Here is a 20,043-nt window from a genome sequence, read left to right as displayed (position 1 = left end):
GTTGCATAAAATTTTCAAACACGCTTAAAAATTCCGGAGTAAGTATCCTCCACTGTCAATTCTTTGATACATCAAAATTCAATCATTATTTATATTGAACTTTTTAGTAGGGTTGTGTACGGTTCGGTTCGGTTCGGTTTTTACAGAAAACCGTTACCAAACCGTACATGTCGGTTCGGTTCGGTTTCTATCTATTAACCGTAACCGAACTAAGATTGAGTTCGGTTTATAAACGGTTCGGTTTTTCGGTTCGGTTTTTAGAGTAAAATAGTAACCGTTACCAAACTGTTCCGTCGGTTCTGTTCGGTTACGATTTTTTACGGTTTCTGTCAGTTTCGGTTTTTTTCAGTTCGGTTTTTCGGCCCGGTTTCGGTTTTTTGATTTTTATTTGCTCATCCCTACTTTTTAGTACCCTACAATAATTAAAACATTCACAACTAGAATATACAATGTTAACTAAATTTAAACCGACTAAGATTGGGTAAATAAAATTACAATATCTTTGTTATAAATAAACAAAATAACAAGAAGAATGTTATTTATAAGATTCCTAAACAAGCTAATAAACTAACAATTATGTACTTGTAACACATGTAACATTTTATTAGAAACTAACTAAATTTGTAATGCTTATGAAATGTTAAATTTAGCTAAATAATAACATGTATTAACAACATTGATATTAAAAAATATCATTATTGATATAAGAACTAATTAAAATATAAGTTAGTGAAATGCTGAACAATCTTGATAGCAAACAAAAAAGTGAAATGTCGGTGCAACAATACTCGGGAAGAAGAAGATGTGATATGATATGTCGTGGAGAAGGATTAAAACTAAATTAATAAGACGTTGTAAAAGTACAAAAGGTAGATTGGTATTAAATATGAAAGCTGAATATACGAATGGAATAGTAATAGATATACCTTTATCTGATATAGAATTATAACGGATTGTAGCAAGTTTGCATTTCCGTTAGTGTAATGTTGGTAATCCATTTCTAAAATGTTAGTATTCCATTAATAGATCGTGGGCAAAATTTTGATGGCATATCATTAGCATTTTCCTTGTTGTGGTTTGGCGTCTATTTTCCAAGCGAAATATCCATTAATAAATATATGCCAGTAATCCATCATGGTTTCGTTGGTATACGGTTAGTTTTTCAAATTTCTCAGTTCGGTTGACAATCCATTAGTAATTGCCAACCGACTCGGTTTTGTGAACATTTTTCGTCGGTATAATTAGGAATTCTTGTAGAGTTCTCCTTCATAAAAAATAAATAAATTTATGTAAGTTCGTGCGTGCTACAAACAGTCATGAAGGAGGGTTTGAAGAAAAAAGAGATGGGTGACATCTATGAAACTCCAGATGTTGATTCGGATGCTACACCGCTTACGGGTGGATAAACTCTTTGGGATGCTATGTCGACCCCAACACCAAAACATCGGGGGTCAAGGTGGGATAAGACTACTGCAAACATGGGGAATGCAACTGTTAAGGTGGGATAAGACTACTGCAAACATGGGGAATGCAACCTGTGGAGTTTTAGAGTTAAGGGGGTCGTAGAATTTTTAAAAAAAATCGGTGATGGTTACTTATCGGCTGCAATATGTTCAATCTCGATTTTATACTCTCTAATTCTTCACTTTCTTGTAGCATTATGGGGCAATTAACGATAATTTGAGATTTTTGCTCAACATCCAATTAAAAAAGACTATTAATATAAAAAAAGTGCATCACTCATTATTTTCGTTCCTAATAATTATATTATTGCCCCAGCTGGTAAAATTATTACCACAAAAATAAATATTAACGGGGTTCTTTTAAAGATATGTATCCTATGAATATATATAAAATCAAGAATTTTTTTTAAGGGAGGTCGAGTGACCACTCTTGCCCCTATTAGAGCACATGCACCGGGATATGTATTTAGATTGATTCAACATCATTTTTACGGGCCACACCAAAATGAGTATGCACCGTATGAGGATTGATGGCTTCAATTTTTGAAACTCCATCAATTCAGGAGCCTCAACTTTAGTTCTCAACGGTCGTTGCAACGGGCTGCAATCAGTGGGTCTTGTGTCTTTTTATTTTACTTTTCACACTACAACGACTATATATTTGATGCATGTCACATGAGTAACGGTCCGAAATTTGTGTGTATATATTACTTCTTCTACTTAATTGCTTGCACCAAATTTTACAATACCCAAAATTCTATCTTCTCACTATTATTTTTCTTTGAACTTATTATATATTTAACATGTTTAATGGGTACTAACTGGATTCATTTCGAAGAATTACAATTATGTGCTTCGTGGGCTCGACAATCCGTTGATCTGATCACCGGTCGATATTCAAATAAGAATAATTTATGGGGATGAATTCATGAGAATTATGCAAAAAATTGGTATGACACTATTGGAGTGCACCAAAGCTGTAGCAAGTTATTATATGAACCCAGTAGGAGGAGTTGGACTTGACTCAATGTTCCTGCAGGAAGTATATATAATCTGAAAGATCAAGAGTGTGCAGATTTCTGAGCCTTCACAACTTTATTGGAATAAGTCCAGTTATGTTGTTGTTATGTAAGAGTCTGCAACATATTACACAACAAAATCAGTAACAAAATTTGAACAGGCCTAGTCGGTATAAGATCAAAAAGACTGAGAAGAACACACGCATCTTACATAAAATACTCGTATACTCTGGAGATTTGTTAAATTGCCAATGCCCGGAGAAAAGATGCCAGATAATTTTTGGCTAGGAGTTCCACTGAAATTTTACGTACTAAGACAGTGATTAAATTTGATTTTCAATATTATTCGCAATACTCTCACTGATAGCTTTCATGATCATGTCATCTACATTGTCTGGCGATCCCCGGAAGTTTAGGGTTACATATACGTTACGCTTATTTAAATTCATATCAAACCAAGTAAGTTTCTTCTCCAAAATTGCACCTTCTTGAATTTCGTAAAATACCGAGAAATGATTGTTAAAGGAGTTAAAAGATAAATCAACACTATGAAAATTGGTTAAATTTATGTTGATGTTCCAATGAGATCTAATTGTAGGTTCTGAGAGGTTGAAGTTGGAACAGTAAGCGAGTCGATTTCGAATTTTAGAAACTTGGCATTGGATATGATAAAGTCTCCCTATAGGGGGTAGGGGAGGGAAGAACAATATGACCATTAAAAAAAATCGAGTATAGTTGACATCATTATTCCTAATATGTCAAGCTCTCCTTTTATGGATGACATTTTCTGATAATGTCAAACTCTCACTTAATTTGATGATGTCATGTTCCACTAATACTTCGAGACTCGTTGATTTTATTAATAATAAGCGAGTCGATTTCGAATTTTGAAAACTTGAAACCGGATATGATAAACTGTCCCTGAAGAAGATCCTGTAGAAGAGGGAACAACAATACGACCATCACAAAAATTAATAATATTATGGAGAATAAAATCTGAGAGCATTCTTTTTCTCTTTCTTGGCGAGAAAGATGATTCGTCATTGTAATATTATATATAGGAGTAGTCACCAAAAAGGAGAAGAGATTATTGTAGATATCATGAACGAGATGTTTGTATAAATACTACTTCATTTTTCTAGTTTTTTTTATCCATCAATCAAAATTCATATTTTACTCCATCGAGTCAAATAAATTAATAATTATCATAATATAAAATTGAGATAATAATATCACCTGATATAATAATATAATGTGGATAATATCTCGGGACAAAATTAATGACAATAATGATAATATAATAGACCGGCGGAACAATAAGGATGATAAGAGAGGGCTTTGGTTTGGTTTTGGGTCCATTGGTAGGCAAAAAAAAAGTAAATTAAGAAACGATATTGCCCGAGAAACTTCCCCTTTCCTTTTTTCTCGAGTTAGCTATTCGTGGATGGCCCGCTACTTTTTGATGCCACAACTGTCCGGTCCTCTTTTTCTTTTGCTAAATAAGAAACAACCCCATCCTTTGCTTACAATGTCATAACTTCCCTCATTTTACAATAATAGTAATAATAATTATTATTATTATAAAAATATTAAATAATTATTTCTTTATACCGAAACTGTAATATTATAATTTTAATATATAAAATTAAATATTTATGTTACAATTGAATACTCCTATATAAATTCTAAAAGTAATAAATATTTTTATTTTATAGTATTAAAATATTGAATAAAAATAATATTTAAACCAATTATAAACCTAAATATTCAATTTCAAATATTATAATTAGAATTTATAATTAAAAAATTTAATATTTAATATTTTGACTAATATTATTAATTTTTAATTATTTTTTATCAATTTATAATAATTTTAGAATTATAATAATATTAAATGAAATTATCAATATATAATAATTAATATATAATAATGAAAAATATTATTATTATTATTATGCGAGACTAATCTCAGAAATTATAATAATTTTTTTCATACGACTATAATCAATATATCTAACATATTGAATCGTCAAAAAATATTTAAGGATTGTGTTTACTACGTTTTCCCCATCTTGTTATGCAAGATAATTTTAAAATTTATAATAATTTTTTAATATGATTTTAATCAATATATCTTAACATTTCCCCAAAAATAATTAAAAAAATTTATTACAGCTATTTTCTGATAATATGCCGAATTCGTAGAAAAAAGAGGACAGTGAAAATGATATTTTAAGATATTAAAAGATATTACTAATAATTTTATGGATATTGCTAATTCTATCATGAATAGAAAATTATGGTGACAAGTATTAAAAGATATTGCTAATTCTATCATGAATAGATTAAAAGATATTACTAATTCTATCATGAATAGAAATTATGGTGACAAGTATTAAAAGATATTGGTAATTCTAACATGAATAGATAAAAAGATATTGCTAATTCTATTATGAATGGGAATCGTGTACGCCCTATATATAGAGGCCGAGGGGGATGCACCCACACAAACAAACATAACAATAACAGCATGGAAGGTCTGAAGAGAAAGAGAGGAGAGTCATCCAGGTGGGATGAGACTACAGAAGTTAATGCTGGTGCAATGACTCCTGGCGCTGGAATGACGACTTGGGATGATGCTATGTCGACCCCAACACCAAAACGACAGAGGTCAAGGTGGGATGAGACACCTGCTGCAGACATGGGGAGTGCAACACCAATGGAGTGCAACAAAGCTGCAACTGCTTATTATACACCAGTGGGAGGAGTTGAACTTGCTACCCCAACACCGGGGGCTATTAACATTAACTACTTGCTGAGTGATCAAGAACTCGACTCGATGTTCCCAGAGAAAGGATATACAATTTTAGATCCTCCGGCTTCATATGTGCCTATCAGAACACCTGCTAGGAAACTCATTGCTACCCCCACTCCAATGGCAACTCCACTTTATGCAATTCCTGAAGAGAATAGAGGTCAGCAATTCGATGTTCCCAAGGAATTGCCAGGCGGTTTGCCATTCATGAAGCCCGAAGATTACCAGTTCTTCGGAGCTTTGCTGAATGAGGAAGATGAAGAAGAAGATAAACTGTCTGCTGAGGAGCAGAAAGGGCGAAAAATTATGAAATTGTTGTTTAAGGTGAAGAATGGAACACCGGCTCAGCGTAAAACGGCTTTGAGACAGCTTACTGATAAGGCCAGGGAGTTTGGTGCTGGCCAATTGTTTAGTCAGATACTGCCGCTTCTCATGCAACCTACCTTGGAAGATCAGGAGAGACATCTTTTGGTCAAGGTCATTGACAGAGTATTATATAAACTGGATGATTTGGTACGTCCTTATGTACACAAAATCCTTGTGGTGATTGAGCCTTTATTAATTGATCAAGACTATTATGCTCGTGTAGAGGGAAGAGAAATTATATCCAATCTCAGCAAAGCAGCTGGCCTGCCTACAATGATTTCTGCAATGCGTCCTGATATTGATAACATTGATGAGTATGTGAGGAACACCACTGCGAGAGCCTTCAGTGTTGTTGCTTCTGCACTAGGGATACCTGCCATTTTTCCATTCTTGAAAGCTGTATGTCAAAGTAAGAAGTCATGGCAAGCTCGTCACACGGGTATTAAGATTGTTCAGCAAATTGCTATACTGATAGGCTGTGCAGTTCTTCCTCACTTGCGTTCTCTTGTAGAAATTATCCAACATGGTCTGAATGATGAGAATCAGAAGGTCAGAACTATTACGGCTCTGTCTTTAGCAGCTCTTGCAGAGGCCTCTGCTCCATATGGTATTGAAAGCTTTGACTCAGTTTTGAAGCCGCTATGGAAGGGTATTAGGTCACACCGTGGGAAAGTCTTGGCTGCTTTCTTGAAGGCAATTGGTTTCATTATACCACTAATGGATGCGGTATATGCAAGTTACTATACAAAAGAAGTCATGATTATCTTGATACGTGAGTTTCAGTCACCCGATGAGGAAATGAAGAAGATTGTGTTAAAAGTGGTTAAGCAGTGTGTTAGCACTGAAGGTGTAGAGGCTAATTATATTCGAAGTGAAATGTTGCCTGAATTTTTCCGCAATTTTTGGGTTAGGAGGATGGCTTTGGATCGTAGAAATTATAAACAGCTTGTTGAGACTACTGTTGAAATAGGAAACAAAGCTGGAGTTGCTGATATTGTTGGACGAATAATGGAGGGCCTTAAAGATGAGAGTGAACCGTATAGGGGAATGGTTATGGAGACAATCGGGAAGGTGATAGCAGACCTGGGTGCATCTGATATTGATGCTCGATTGGAAGAGCTTTTAATTGATGGCATGCTTTATGCATTCCAAGAGCAGACCAGTGATGATTCTAATGTGATGCTTAATGGGTTCAGTGCAGTAGTGAATTCTTTAGGGAAGAGGGTGAAGCCTTACCTTCTTCAGATATGTGGTACAATTAAGTGGCGTCTGAACAACAAGAGTGCAAAGCTTAGACAGCATGCAGCAGATCTCATTACACGGGTTGCAGTGGTCATGAAACAATGCCAGGAAGAGCAACTTATGGGACATCTTGGGGTTGTTTTGTACGAGTATTTGGGAGAAGAATATCCTGAAGTCTTGGGATCAATACTGGGAGCACTAAAAGCAATTGTGAATAGTATTGGTATGTCTAAAATGACTCCTCCAATCAAAGATTTGCTTCCACGGTTGACCCCAATTTTGAAGAATAGGCATGAGAAGGTTCAGGAGAACTGTATTGATCTTGTTGGTCGAATTGCTGATCGTGGAGCTGAGTTCATTCCTGCTAGGGAGTGGGTGAGGATATGCTTTGAGCTTCTTGAGATGCTTAAAGCCCACAAAAAGGGAATTCGTCGAGCTACAGTGAATACTTTTGGGTACATTGCAAAAGCTATTGGACCACAAGATGTTCTGGCAACCTTGTTGAACAATCTCAAGGTTCAGGAACGCCAGAATCGCGTGTGCACAACTGTGGCAATTGCAATAGTTGCAGAAACTTGTTCACCTTTTACAGTGTTACCTGCCTTGATGAATGAGTATGGTGTTCCTGAGCTAAATGTGCAGAATGGTGTTCTGAAATCTCTCTCCTTTCTTTTCGAGTACATTGGTGAAATGGGTAAAGATTACATATATGCCGTGACTCCATTACTTGTAGATGCTCTGATGGACAGGGATCTGGTTCACAGGCAGACCGCTGCATCAGCCGTCAAGCACATGGCTCTGGGTGTGGCTGGTCTGGGATGTGAGGATGCATTGGTTCACTTGATGAACCACGTCTGGCCCAACATATTTGAGACTTCACCGCATGTCATAAATGCTGTCATGGAAGCCATTGAAGCGATGAGGGTTGCATTAGGCGCAGCTGTTGTACTTAACTACTATCTTCAGGGGTTGTTTCATCCAGCAAGAAAGGTTAGACAAGTATACTGGAAGTTGTACAACTCACTCTACATTGGCGCTCAAGATGCAATGGTGGCTGCTTATCCTTCACTTTATGATGAGGAGCGAAACATCTACAGCCGGACTGAATTGACTATGTTTGTGTAATTCCAGAAATGACTCTGTTTGCTGTTACTAGATTCTTACTTTGATTAGTACTCTGTAATATCTACCTAACATTTGGCTGGGTGTTTCTTTGCCATTCACCATATTATAAATAGATTGTGTTTGACAGGGTGAAATCTCTTGAGTGTTTTTTTTCTTTTCTTTCAATAAAATCAATCTGAGCCAGTAGTTGCAGAAAAAGTTTATGATATTCCCAATGACTCTGAATGTAATAGTGACAGAAAAACTTTCAAATCTGCATCTGTTATAATCTTTGAAGAAAGGATGACATTTACTGGAACAACATTGTTTTGAAAATCATTAGAGCCATGGAGCTTAGGCAGGACATTCGATATGAATCAATAGTAACCATTCCAACCTTAATATAACAAAGCTCCAAGAAAATTAGTGTTATCCAGATTGAAAGTGTAGACTTTTGTTCAGAAGCCAGCTTAAAGTTAATAAAACAAAATCCGACCATTATCATCAAATCCATACATTTAAATTTTGGAGAGAAGACGAGGCTACCGATTATTCAATCAGCAATAGCACTACGCACTCCATTGCCTGTGAGGCTGTGATAAATTCACATTTCAAGGTAACCGTATATCAATATAAATTATTTTCATGCCAAAAGGACAACAGGTTAAAATATTATAGGGGCAACCAAATACTGTCCAGGAATATCCATCAAGATCAAAAGATGAGTGCAGTGAACTTATAATTATTGCTCCTTTTAACAGATCATTGCTGTTGTGGAAGATGAATGCTCAAGTCGTCCAAACTCTCCCGGCCCTGGATACTCAGTCCGTGTTCATTTGCTAGGTGCAGCAAACATATAAAGCAAGTGCGGTGAGATGTCTTTGAGGGATTCAGCTGCCCTGCAGTCATCAGGAAATGTGGCCAAGGCATCCTTGATAGATATTGTTTCCCCCTGCTCCTTTACATTGGAAAAACAAGACGATGGCAGCATGGAAAGATATCAGAATTTAGAAGCAACAGACTGACATCTAATATACCTACCTTTAATTAAATAAACTGTGTTCAAAAAGCAGCATAATATCACAATTCACAAGCCATATCAGAAAAGTTGCTGCAATACCTTGTTTTAAATCTTAAACATCCTAATTAAGAATTAAATCTTAAAATGTCCCACTTCAGTATAAAATTACATAGACCTTCCAAGATATAATTCTTTATTTCAAGGGAGCTTATGCTAGAATGAGAAAACTTGATGTCAAATATAAACAACTGTCGAGAACGAGATAAATCAACTACTCGAACAGACCGCACTTGAGATTCTTGCAAAGACCCCCAAAGAGTTTCTTTTAGTGCCTGAACATCAACTTGTTTGGACTTTCTGTCATACTGGACTTTAATCTTATTTACCTGTGTTACTCGGGTAATAATATTTTTTTATTAGAACGGAATAGTGTAACTTTCGTTATACTAACAGTGAAGAAATATAATGCAAAGGTATAATGAGTAAATTGTCATCAAGCATTGATGTTACAATAGGTTTCAGTGAAACGAAGGGAAGAGGTAGAACTCCTCACTAATGATTTCTCAGATCCATAGGAAAAAATATTAGAGTGTTTCCAAATATGTCAATTGATTAATAGCTGAAGCAACGGTAGATTGGATCATCGGAATATAATGTAAACAAACCTGACGAGGCTGAGAGACCAGTGTATTTGATTCTTCAACATCACTACAATCATTTCCATCATCAAAATGGTCAGCAAACCCAGTATCATCATTCCATGATGGCATGTTATCGTAAATATCCGCTTCATGACTCATTTCAGCTGAAAAGAAAAAAAGAATTGATCTATACCAAAAAGAAGAAAGTAATGGATCTTGCATCAGCCAATAACAACAAATTAGCCTAAAAGATCCTGATCATATTTGAAATTTCTTGTGCAGTTAAAATAAAATAATTTATATCTTCTCGACCAGAACAAAATCATCTATGAAAATGAACTTCAGCAGAGAGCTTGTGCTCTACAGACAGTGCCATCACCCCATTTACAGGATTTCGAGGGTTTAAGTCTTGTCGAAGGTAAAGTGAGTGTGTGAGTTAAAAAAAAAAATCTCATTCAGTAATACTTACTTTTGGTAATAGTTGCTTTTTTTAAGTGCATATAGCTCAAACAGATGCCGTGGGTTTGGCCCTAGAACCTCAACAATCACATTCCACTACAATTTCAAGATATAACGTCAAAGTTCAAATTAGCTCTTCATAGACTGTAAAAAGAAATCACGCCTTTAAATTGTCATATTGGTCTATAAAATTGAGCCCACCTCAGCAGGACTGAAATAATCATTAACCATATGCAGTTTACCCTCTTAAGGAGTCCATCCAAAGGTCTGCAAGTTGAAAAAGGTCAGATACGCTAAGATATTCAAATTTTAAATAACACATCATAGCAGACTATAACTCCACATGGCCAGCAAAACATGCACGTGTAACTTTATTAAATAATATTAAGTACATTAAAAAAACATGAGAATATGATGGCCTGATTTCATGTAAATGATGTACGAAAACCATTGAGAAAACATCAACTTTGTGGGAAAGCAATGTTCAAGAGGAAGGAACTACTTCGGCCTTAAAAAGGACCAGACTAAATTAGGCCTTTTCACTTTATAATTACAGCCGGGAGAGAAAATAGTGATTACATGGCCTCAAGATAAACGAAAAAGATACTGGTTCATAACTTAAATTTCACTTGATTACCTCTCGAGAGATAAAAATATCTGGAAACCCAAAATCCATAAAAGCTCGGTAGGAATAATAGCTGCAGAACATTAATGAATACAAACAATGTTTATAATTGTAAACAAAATGAATTAAAAGAATCACACAATATAACAATTTAAAATTAAAAAACATGAATAATACGTATACCAGATATTAATGCTATATGTATGGCATGCACTATGCACATTGACAATCTAGGTGACAGAATTACCACCAGTTATTCTGAGCTTGTGAAATAATTACGTATAAAGTAAAACTCTGGCACATAAGAAACACTTTTCTATCAGATAGATCTTTCTATAAGTAGTGACAATGTGAATTCATGCTTTCATTCATGAGGTTTAGTAAAAAAGCTTAACAACTATTTAGGTTGGCTTTTATTTTAGCTTAAAGGGGAAAAAATGCTGGAAAGCTTCTTAGACCGGCTGCTACCCAGTATCTTCGCTGAGCAAAGGTATTATTTAGTGTTTCATGTTCAAGTAATCAAGTTAAATTGTTAAGTCAGTTCTATTCGAATAATGTCAATCTTAAAAATAACAGTAACATATAATTAAATATTGCAACCAAAATTGTATTAGCAGTGTGGTTCATGTTACAGGTAGAAGCACCTCATAACAATTGTAATGTTTAGATGATAAAATTGGAATGGTAGATTTAGCACACGGGAAATGCATGTAGAGGTAGGATGAATCAGATGCTTCGCTTCATTAAGTTTACCAGCATTCAGGACAAGTTATATATCCATGACCGATGTGCTTCAAACTCACATAAATTCATTTTTCAATGAAATCACAGGATTATTATCATCTTAGGTTTTCACTTCATGGTTGTCATGTCGGTCGACTAGTCGCGACTAGTCGGCGACTAGTCGACTAAGCGGTGATTGGATGTCGACTCAACATGTCGACTAACTGAATGTCGATATTTCGGTCGCCTGGTCGACTAATCGGTCAGTCGACTAAGCGGTTGACTAGTCGACTAGTCGAGCTGCTCAGTGTAAAAAAAAAATCTGCATAATTTTTTTTGCATATTTGACATGATTGCGAATACTTTTCTTTGTTCAGACAATTGGTATTGATTAATTGTTACATATTTCACATAATTGCAAATACTTTTCTTTGTTGTACTAAATTGTTAGATGATTGCAAGTACTTTTCTTTGTTGTCATTTCTTAACTCTTCTAGTTTTTTCATCGGTCTCTCCAAGTGTTCGATTCTTAATTCCTTAGAATCTTAAATAAAACATTGTGGAAGGAGTAGTAACTTTGAACCTAGAACTTAGAAATCTAAAATACATAATATATATACATTTGTGTGTGTGGATATATATATGTATATTACATTTTTAATTTATAATAATTTATTATTTTTTGTCGACTAGTCAACGACTAGTCGGGAGGTCCGTCGACTCGCCTCGACTCATCGACGTGACAACCATGTTTCACTTCATTAAGTTTACCAGCATTTGGGACAAATTATATATTCATGACCGAGGTGCTTCAAACTCGCATAAATTCATTTTTCACTGAAATCAAAGGAATATTATCATATTAAGTTTTCCTCAGAGCTTCAAGAAAAGAAAAAATGTGTTCCAAGTTTCACAAGTGTGGACACACAGATCTGTGCAAATTTTCTTTGCAATCTTTATATATGCAAAGCAAGTTGCAGTGACATCAATATGCACTAATCTCTGTCTTTCAATACTTTTCTAGTAATGAAAAAAGTTATAAATTGGTAGTTCCTAGGATAAGTGAAATACAAGAAGAAAGAGTAAAATGGTATAATAAAAGCGTCTATAGTAGGGTTGCATTCATTTATAAATTATAAATATGCTATATGTCTAGATGAGAGGAGTTTCCTTTGCAACAACACACAATATACAACATTTATTATTATTTACAATTTCTATTTACACTCTTTTCCTAAGGATCCTAAATTCCCTCAAGTAGCAATGTGCAAATTAGATTTTTGAAAGGAAATTGGCAATCAAGAAACAAATGGATAGTGTTGTGTGAAAACAAACTAAAAAAAAACGAAAATAAAACATTACTAAATTTACTAAGATAGTACCTAATATGTCATATCTCAAATATTATGTCTACTCGATAGTCTAATCTAAAAGTATAAAGCAACTAAAGGAACTGTCATAAGTCCAGCATGTTAAATATATGATCCTACGGGGCCTTCCTCTAACACCTTAAGGTTTTAGATGAGCTGGTTACTCAACATGATATCAGAGCTTAGGCTGGCGGGAGAACTAAGGTTCGATTCCCAGCCACCCCCAACATTCTCACAATTTAATGTGGACACTAAAGGCAATTAATGCCCCAAAGATGAGCGCCGGTGTTCCACTCTTCAACCCATAAATGGGCTTTCGAGTGAGGGGGAGTGTTAAATATATGATCTTACGGGGCCTTCCTTTAATACCTTAAGGTTTTAGATGAGCTGGTTACTCAACACAGCATACTGGCCACTAGGTAAAAAATAACAGATTGACGAATAAGCACCATAATTGCAAATGAAAACACCAAAGTTGTACTCCCTCCGTCCCCCTCAATTCTTTACATTGGGTAACGGGGAGTCGGCGCGCACTTTAAGGCTCCGTAAAAGTGTAGTTTAAAAAAAAAAAATCTTTCAAAAAAAAATTTAATGTTTAAACTTTTATACAGAAAAAGAATTTTTTTTTAAAAAATTGAGGAAACATATTTTATATTTACCTTAAAATGCGTGCCGAGCATTGAAAAAAAAAGTATAAAGAAATGAGAGGGACAGAGGTAGTAATATGCAGCAACAGTAACTACCTGTCTGACGTCAAAAGAATGACCGGGAGAATTCTTTCATTGGCACCCAGAGCTATTATTCTCCAGATCAGACTGTCGTGGTACAATGATCCACGGACCGTTGTATCATCTACTAATTCAGCATTCTTTAGGACATCAATATTGTTGATCACCAATTTGGGCTACTCAGTAATGGCAAGAAAATATGCAGAGAAAAAAATAAATTAGATCAAGCATTACAAATCAAAAACGAATAAATGCACTATTAAGTATTTTCGTAGTTTATCAGCTCATGCTTAGAATCTGGTAATTACTTTAAACTTTACGATTGCACCTATACCTTTTCAACTAAATATTCCTTCTTATGCTATATTATGCTATACAAAAGATACCAAAATATCTGCAAGACCCTTACCTGAAAGTAATCAAGTTCCGAAGCAGTAGACAAAAGTTCCAACAAAAGACAAGGCCAATCAGTAGCCGAATTCGCCAACGACCTCGAAAACCCCCCTTTCTGATTCAACTCCCTAACAGTATTCCCTCTCCACTTCTGCTGCACCTTAATAACCTCCTTGGCCAACCTCAACGCCGCAACAGCTTCCCTATAATACTCCCCCTCCTCAAACACGGTGATGATTAGCGTGGTTGTTGAGGATTGTTTCCAGGAGAGGTCGTGGGATGATTTTCCAGGGTTTGTTTACCATTTTACAAGCTCTGGTTTGGTGTTTTCTTAGTTTGAAATGTGTGCACACCAGGTGCTTGATGAAACGACTAAGTGAGTGACAGTGTCTTGTGTTCCCTGAATTGTTGGGAAATGAAACCCGTTAATTTGAAATGTTTATTAGGTGTGCACAGGTAAAATCTTGATTTTAAATTAATATGAATGGCTAGGATTGAGTTATTTATTGGCTCTGTTTTTTTTCTAAAGTGAAATATATATTAAATTTAAAATTTTTAATATATTATTGATCGGTTAATGTATAGGCCCACATTCTACATATATATTATATTATATAAAATATAATAAGAGCAAAAAATTACTTTTACAAGTTGATATTTATATGAAACATAATTAAATCCAAAATTTAGGAGTATAATGTACAAATTAAGTTAAAATTTTGACCCATATTAAAATTTAATAATTATAAAACAAAATTACAAACCTAATTTACTAAAATAAGACACATCACTTGGTCTCCCGAATCCATCTTCGAAAAATTTGCTATTCTTACAAACGCTTTCTTTAATAAGTGTGATTTTACCGTTTTCGCATTTTATAATTTCCGATTTTCACATTTGAAACATGAACACTGAAAATATGTCCCATTCAAGACGAAAAACCGCTTAAAAATTCCGGAGCAAGTATCCTCCGCTGTCAATTCTTTGATACATCAAAATTCAATCATTATTTATATTGAACTTTTTAGTAGGGGTGTGCACGGTTCGATTCGGTTCAGTTCCGTTTTTACAGAAACCGTTACCAAACCATACATGTCGGTTCGGTTCGGTTTCTATCTATTAATCATAACCGAACCGTGCAGAACGGTTTTTTCGGTTCGGTTAACCGTATTTCGGTTTTGATTTTTTTCGGTTTTTAATTTTTATAATTTTAAATTTAATTTTTTAATAAAATAATAAGAAATATTTAGAACCTACCATATGTAGCCTATTAACTTTATTATCTACAAAATAAAGAAAATTAAATGTACGAGGAAAAAAACAACTTGAAAAATGCGAGGTAGCAGGAAATGAAAATTACAAAAAGTTTTATAAATGAAAATGAACAAAGTACTAATCAGGTGATACCAAGTTAAGAAGTAACAGACTACTAGTATGGTAACAAATTTATTATATATATATATATTTAATAATGTATTATTTATAAATTATATAAATAGAAAATTAAATATGTATTTATATGTATTATAAACGGTTCGGTTTTTCGGTTCGGTTTTTGGAGTAAAACCGTAACCGTTATCAAACCGTTCGTCGATTCGGTTACGGTTTTTTACGGTTTCTGTCGATTTTAGTTTTTTTCGATTCAGTTTTTCGATTTTTCGGTCCGGTTTCGGTTTTTCAGTTTTTGTTTGCTCACCCCTACTTTTTAGTACCCTACAATAATAAAAACATTCACAGCTAGAATATACAATGTTAATTAAATTTAAACCAACTAAGATTGGGAAAATAAAATTATAATTTTTCTGTTATAAATAAACAAAACAACAAGAATAATGTTATTTATAAGATTCCTAAAAAGCTAATAAACTAAAAATTATGTACTTGTGACACATGTAACATTTTATAAGAAACTAACTAAATTTGTAATGCTAATGAAAGGTTAAATTTAGCTAAATGAAAACATGTATTAACAACATTGATATTAAAATAATATCATTATGGACATAAGAACTAATTAAAATATAAGTTAGTGAAATGCTGAACAATTTTGATAGCAAAAAAAAAAGTGAAATGGCAGTGTAACAATGCTGGGGAAGAAGAAGATGTGACATGATCTGCCGTAGAGAAGGATTAAAACTAAATTAATAAGACGTTGTAAAAGTACAAAAGGTAGATTGGTACTCCCTCCGTCCCAACCATTTGTTTATATTTGGTTTGGGTACGGAGGTTAAGAAAAATGATAAAGTAGTGGTGGAAAGTTTAAAAAGTGAGTAAAGTGGTGAGACCGATTAATATTTTATATATAAAGTGGGTATAGTGGAGGTAAGTAGTGGATGAGTTTACTTTTTATATTATAAAAACTTTACTACTTTTGGAAAATTTTGAAATGTAAAGAATTGGAAGGTACATCTCAAAAAGGAAAGTGTAAAGAAATGGTTGGGACGGAGGGAGTATTAAATATGAAAGCTGAATGTACGAATGGAATAGTAATAGATATACCTTTAACTCATATAGAATTATAACGGATTGTAGCAAGTTTGCATTTACGTGAGTGTAATTTTGGTAATCCATTTCTAAAATGGTAGTATTCCATTACTAGATCGTTGGCAAAATTTTGACGGCATATCATTAGCATTTTCCTTGTTGTGGTTTGACGGGCATTTTTGGCGTCTATTTTCCAAGCGGAAATATCCATTAATAAATATCTGGCAGTAATCCATCATGGTTTTGTTGGTATACGGTTAGTTTTTCAAATTTCTCAGTTCGGTTGACAATCCATTAGTAACTGCCAACATACCCGGTTTTGTGAACATTTTTCGTTGGTATAATTAGAAATTCTTGTAGTGTTCTCCTTCATAAAAAATAAATAAATTTATGTAAGTTTGTGCGTGCTACAAACAGTCATGAAGGAGGGTTTGAAGAAAAAAGAGATGGGTGACATCTATGAAATTCCAGATGTTGATTCGGATGCTACACCGCTTACTGGTGGATAAACTCTTTGGGATGCTATGTCGACCCCAACACCAAAACATCAGAGGTCAAGGTGGGATAAGACTACTGCAAACATGGGGAATGCAACCAGTGGAGTTTTAGAGTCAAGGGGGTTCATAGAAATTTATTAAAAAAATCGGTGATGGTTACTTATCGGCTGCATTATGTTCAATCTCGATTTTATACTCTCTAATTCTTCACTTTCTTGTAGCATTATGTGGCAATTAACGTGAGATTTTTGCTCAACATCCAATTAAAAAAGACTATTAATATAAAAAAGTGCATCACTCATTATTTTCGTTCCTAATAATTATATTATTGCCCCGGCTGGTAAAATTATTACCACAAAAATAAATATTAACGGGGTTCTTTTAAAGATATGTATCCTATGAATACATATGAAATCAAGATTTTTTTTAAGGGAGGTCGAGTGACCTCTCTTGCCCCCATTAGAGCACATGCACCGGGGTATGTATTTAGATTGATTCAACATCATTTTTACGGGCCATACCAAAATGAGTATGCACCGTATGAGGATTGATGGCTTCAATTTTTGAAACTCCATCAATTCGGGACCCTCAACTTTAGTTTTCAACGACCATTGCAACGGGCTGCAATCAGTGGGTCTCGTGTCTTTTTATTTTACTTTTCACACTACAACGACTATATATTTGATGCATGTCACATGAGTAACGGTCCGAAATTTGTGTGTATATATTACTTCTTCTGCTTAATTGCTTGCACCAAATTTTACAATACCCAAAATTCTGTCTCCTCACTATTATTTTTCTTTGAACTTATTATATATTTAACATATTTAATGGGTACTAACTGGCTTCCTTTCGAAGAATTACAATTATGTGTTTCGTGGGCTCGACAATCCGTTGATCTGATCACCGGTCGATATTCAAACAAGAATAATTTATGGGGGTGAATTCATGAGAATTATGCAAAAAATTGGTATGGCACTGATGGAGTGCACCAAAGCATTAGGATTTTAAAACTGGACCATTAGTTAATTTGGTCTAGTTTATATAATTTTTTAACGCGGAATCTTTACTATATTTGTTGTATATTAAGTTCTAAAAGTCAATTTCTAAGATGTTATGACTTACATGAAACTCATAAAATAATAATTAATTCAGTGTCGTTTTCACATTTATAATATAACTGAAATCAGAAAGAAAATAGAGAGAAAGATGATTAAGAATATTATAATATGATATTACTTTATTTATAAAATTTACAAATTATAAAAGCATAAGTTATTTATGAATTTAAGTATATATTTTAAGTATTGTACAAGTAGATAACATATAATATTATATAATCTAGTCCGTTTAAAATAATATTCAAGTATTAGGATTAGACTATCTTTAATTATTCTCGTTACGCTTGTTTTATTTAGCTAATGATTATTTACTATTTTTTCTTAATATGATACTCCATCCGTCTCATAATTGAAAACACCAAAATTGTACTATGCAGCAACAGTAAGTACCTGTCTGACGTCAAAAGAATGACCGGGAGAATTCTTTCATTGGCACCCAAAGCTATTATTCTCCAGATAGACTGTCGTGATACAATGATCCACGGACCGTTGTATCATCTACTAATTCAGCATTCTTTAGGACATCAATATTGTGGATTACCAATTTGGGCTACTCAGTAATGGCAAGAAAATATGTAGCGAAATCAATAAATTAGATCAAGCATTACAAATCAAAAATGAATAAATGCACTATTAAGTATTTTCGTAGTTTATCAGCTCATGCTTAAAATCTGGTAATTACTTCAAACTTTACGATTGCACCTATACCTTTTCAACTAAATATTCCTTCTTATGCTATATTATGCTATACAAAAGATACCAAAATATCTGCAAGACCCTTACCTGAAAGTAATCAAGTTCCGAAGCAGTAGACAAAAGTTCCAACAAAAGACAAGGCCAATCAGTAGCCGAATTCGCCAACGACTTCGAAAACCCCCCTTTCTGATTCAACTCCCAAACAACATTCCCTCTCCACTTCTGCTGACCTTAATAACCTCCTTGGCCAACCTCAACGCCGCAACAGCTTCCCTATAATACTCCCCCTCCTCAACCCTCAAACTCCCCCCCTTCTCCCCTACCCCCAAAACCCCACCTCTCTCCTCCACATTTCCTCGAACATTTAACTTACGCACCCCCCGCTCCCACAACCTCCCCCCCACCCTTATCCCCTCCCAAAACCTGCTTAACCGAGTGATTCAAATTATGCCATTTACTCACCATATTTATATTTTGCAAAATGAAACCCGTTAATTTGAAATGTTTAACAGGATTAATTAACAGGATTAAAAGGGGGCTTGACAGGGCGACCCCTTGTCCCCTTGTTCTTATTGTGTGGGGAGGGTTTATCATTGTCCTGAGAGATGCTGCAGCTAGGGGTTCGATTCATGGGTGTCGTGTAAGTGTTTCAGCACCAGCAGGCACTCATCTCCTTTTTGCTGACAGTTTTTTATTTTTTAAAGCTTCTAATGAGGAGGCAAGCAGTATTAACGAGATTTTAAAGTCGTATGAATTGTTTTCAGTGCCAATGTTCGTAGAGATAAACAAGAGGAAATCAAGAGATTATTTAATGTAACTAATGATATTGGGAGCAGTAAGTATCTTGGACTACCATCCTTAATTCGCAGATCAAAAAAGACAGTTTTTCAATATTTGAAGGATAAGATCTGGCAAAGAATACTGGGTTGGAGTATGAAGCTTTTATCTAAAGCGGGAAAACTGTGTTAATAAGGAATGTTGCTCAGTCTATTCCTTCCTACACGATATCTTGTTTTATGATTGCAAAGTCGTTGTGTCTGGAAATTGAGAGGATGATGAACGCTTTTTGGTGAAAATCTAACTCGTCTGATAATAAAGGCATTCGTTGGTTAGCTTGGGAGAGGATGAGTATGTCGAAAAAAAGAGGTGGTTTGGGCTTTCGTGATCTCCATGGTTTTAACTTAGCTTTATTGGGAAAGCAATACTGGAATATTATACGTGGGGCTAGTTATACTGGAATAGTATTTTCCAGATTGTCATCTCTTGAAAGCAAACA

At 34.5% G+C, this 20,043-nt stretch overlaps 2 protein-coding genes across 3 annotated transcripts; one reads left to right on the top strand and one right to left on the bottom strand.

Annotated features, from left to right (window-relative positions):
- Nucleotides 1-4,979: 4,979 nt before the first annotated feature.
- Nucleotides 4,980-8,208, top strand: LOC141711094 (uncharacterized). The gene has a single exon (XM_074513531.1). The coding sequence runs from the start codon at nucleotides 5,013-5,015 to the stop codon at nucleotides 8,028-8,030; it is 3,018 nt and encodes a 1,005-aa protein (XP_074369632.1). The 5' UTR covers nucleotides 4,980-5,012; the 3' UTR covers nucleotides 8,031-8,208.
- Nucleotides 8,209-8,431: 223 nt separating this feature from the next.
- On the bottom strand, nucleotides 8,432-19,076 carry LOC141713481 (condensin complex subunit 2-like). 2 transcript variants are annotated; one of them, XM_074516915.1, is made up of 9 exons: nucleotides 18,855-19,069; nucleotides 18,462-18,621; nucleotides 13,986-14,369; nucleotides 13,592-13,752; nucleotides 10,768-10,828; nucleotides 10,332-10,397; nucleotides 10,141-10,226; nucleotides 9,696-9,835; nucleotides 8,432-8,967 (listed from the first exon to the last, which is right to left on the bottom strand). In XM_074516915.1, the coding sequence occupies exons 7-9, from the start codon at nucleotides 10,169-10,171 to the stop codon at nucleotides 8,842-8,844; spliced, it is 297 nt and encodes a 98-aa protein (XP_074373016.1). In that variant the 5' UTR covers nucleotides 10,172-10,226; nucleotides 10,332-10,397; nucleotides 10,768-10,828; nucleotides 13,592-13,752; nucleotides 13,986-14,369; nucleotides 18,462-18,621; nucleotides 18,855-19,069; the 3' UTR covers nucleotides 8,432-8,841. The 2 variants fall into 2 exon arrangements, 1 of the variants encoding a protein (XP_074373016.1); XR_012571966.1 differs by lacking the exon at nucleotides 8,432-8,967 and adding an exon at nucleotides 8,976-9,416 and having other exon boundaries at nucleotides 18,855-19,076.
- Nucleotides 19,077-20,043: the final 967 nt, after the last annotated feature.

Source organism: Apium graveolens, chromosome 3 (genome assembly GCF_009905375.1).
Source record: "Apium graveolens cultivar Ventura chromosome 3, ASM990537v1, whole genome shotgun sequence".
NCBI classification, from domain to species: Eukaryota; Viridiplantae; Streptophyta; class Magnoliopsida; order Apiales; family Apiaceae; genus Apium; species Apium graveolens.
The sequence above is the reverse complement of the archived record's forward strand: the minus strand, read 5'-3'. Positions and strand labels throughout refer to the sequence as shown.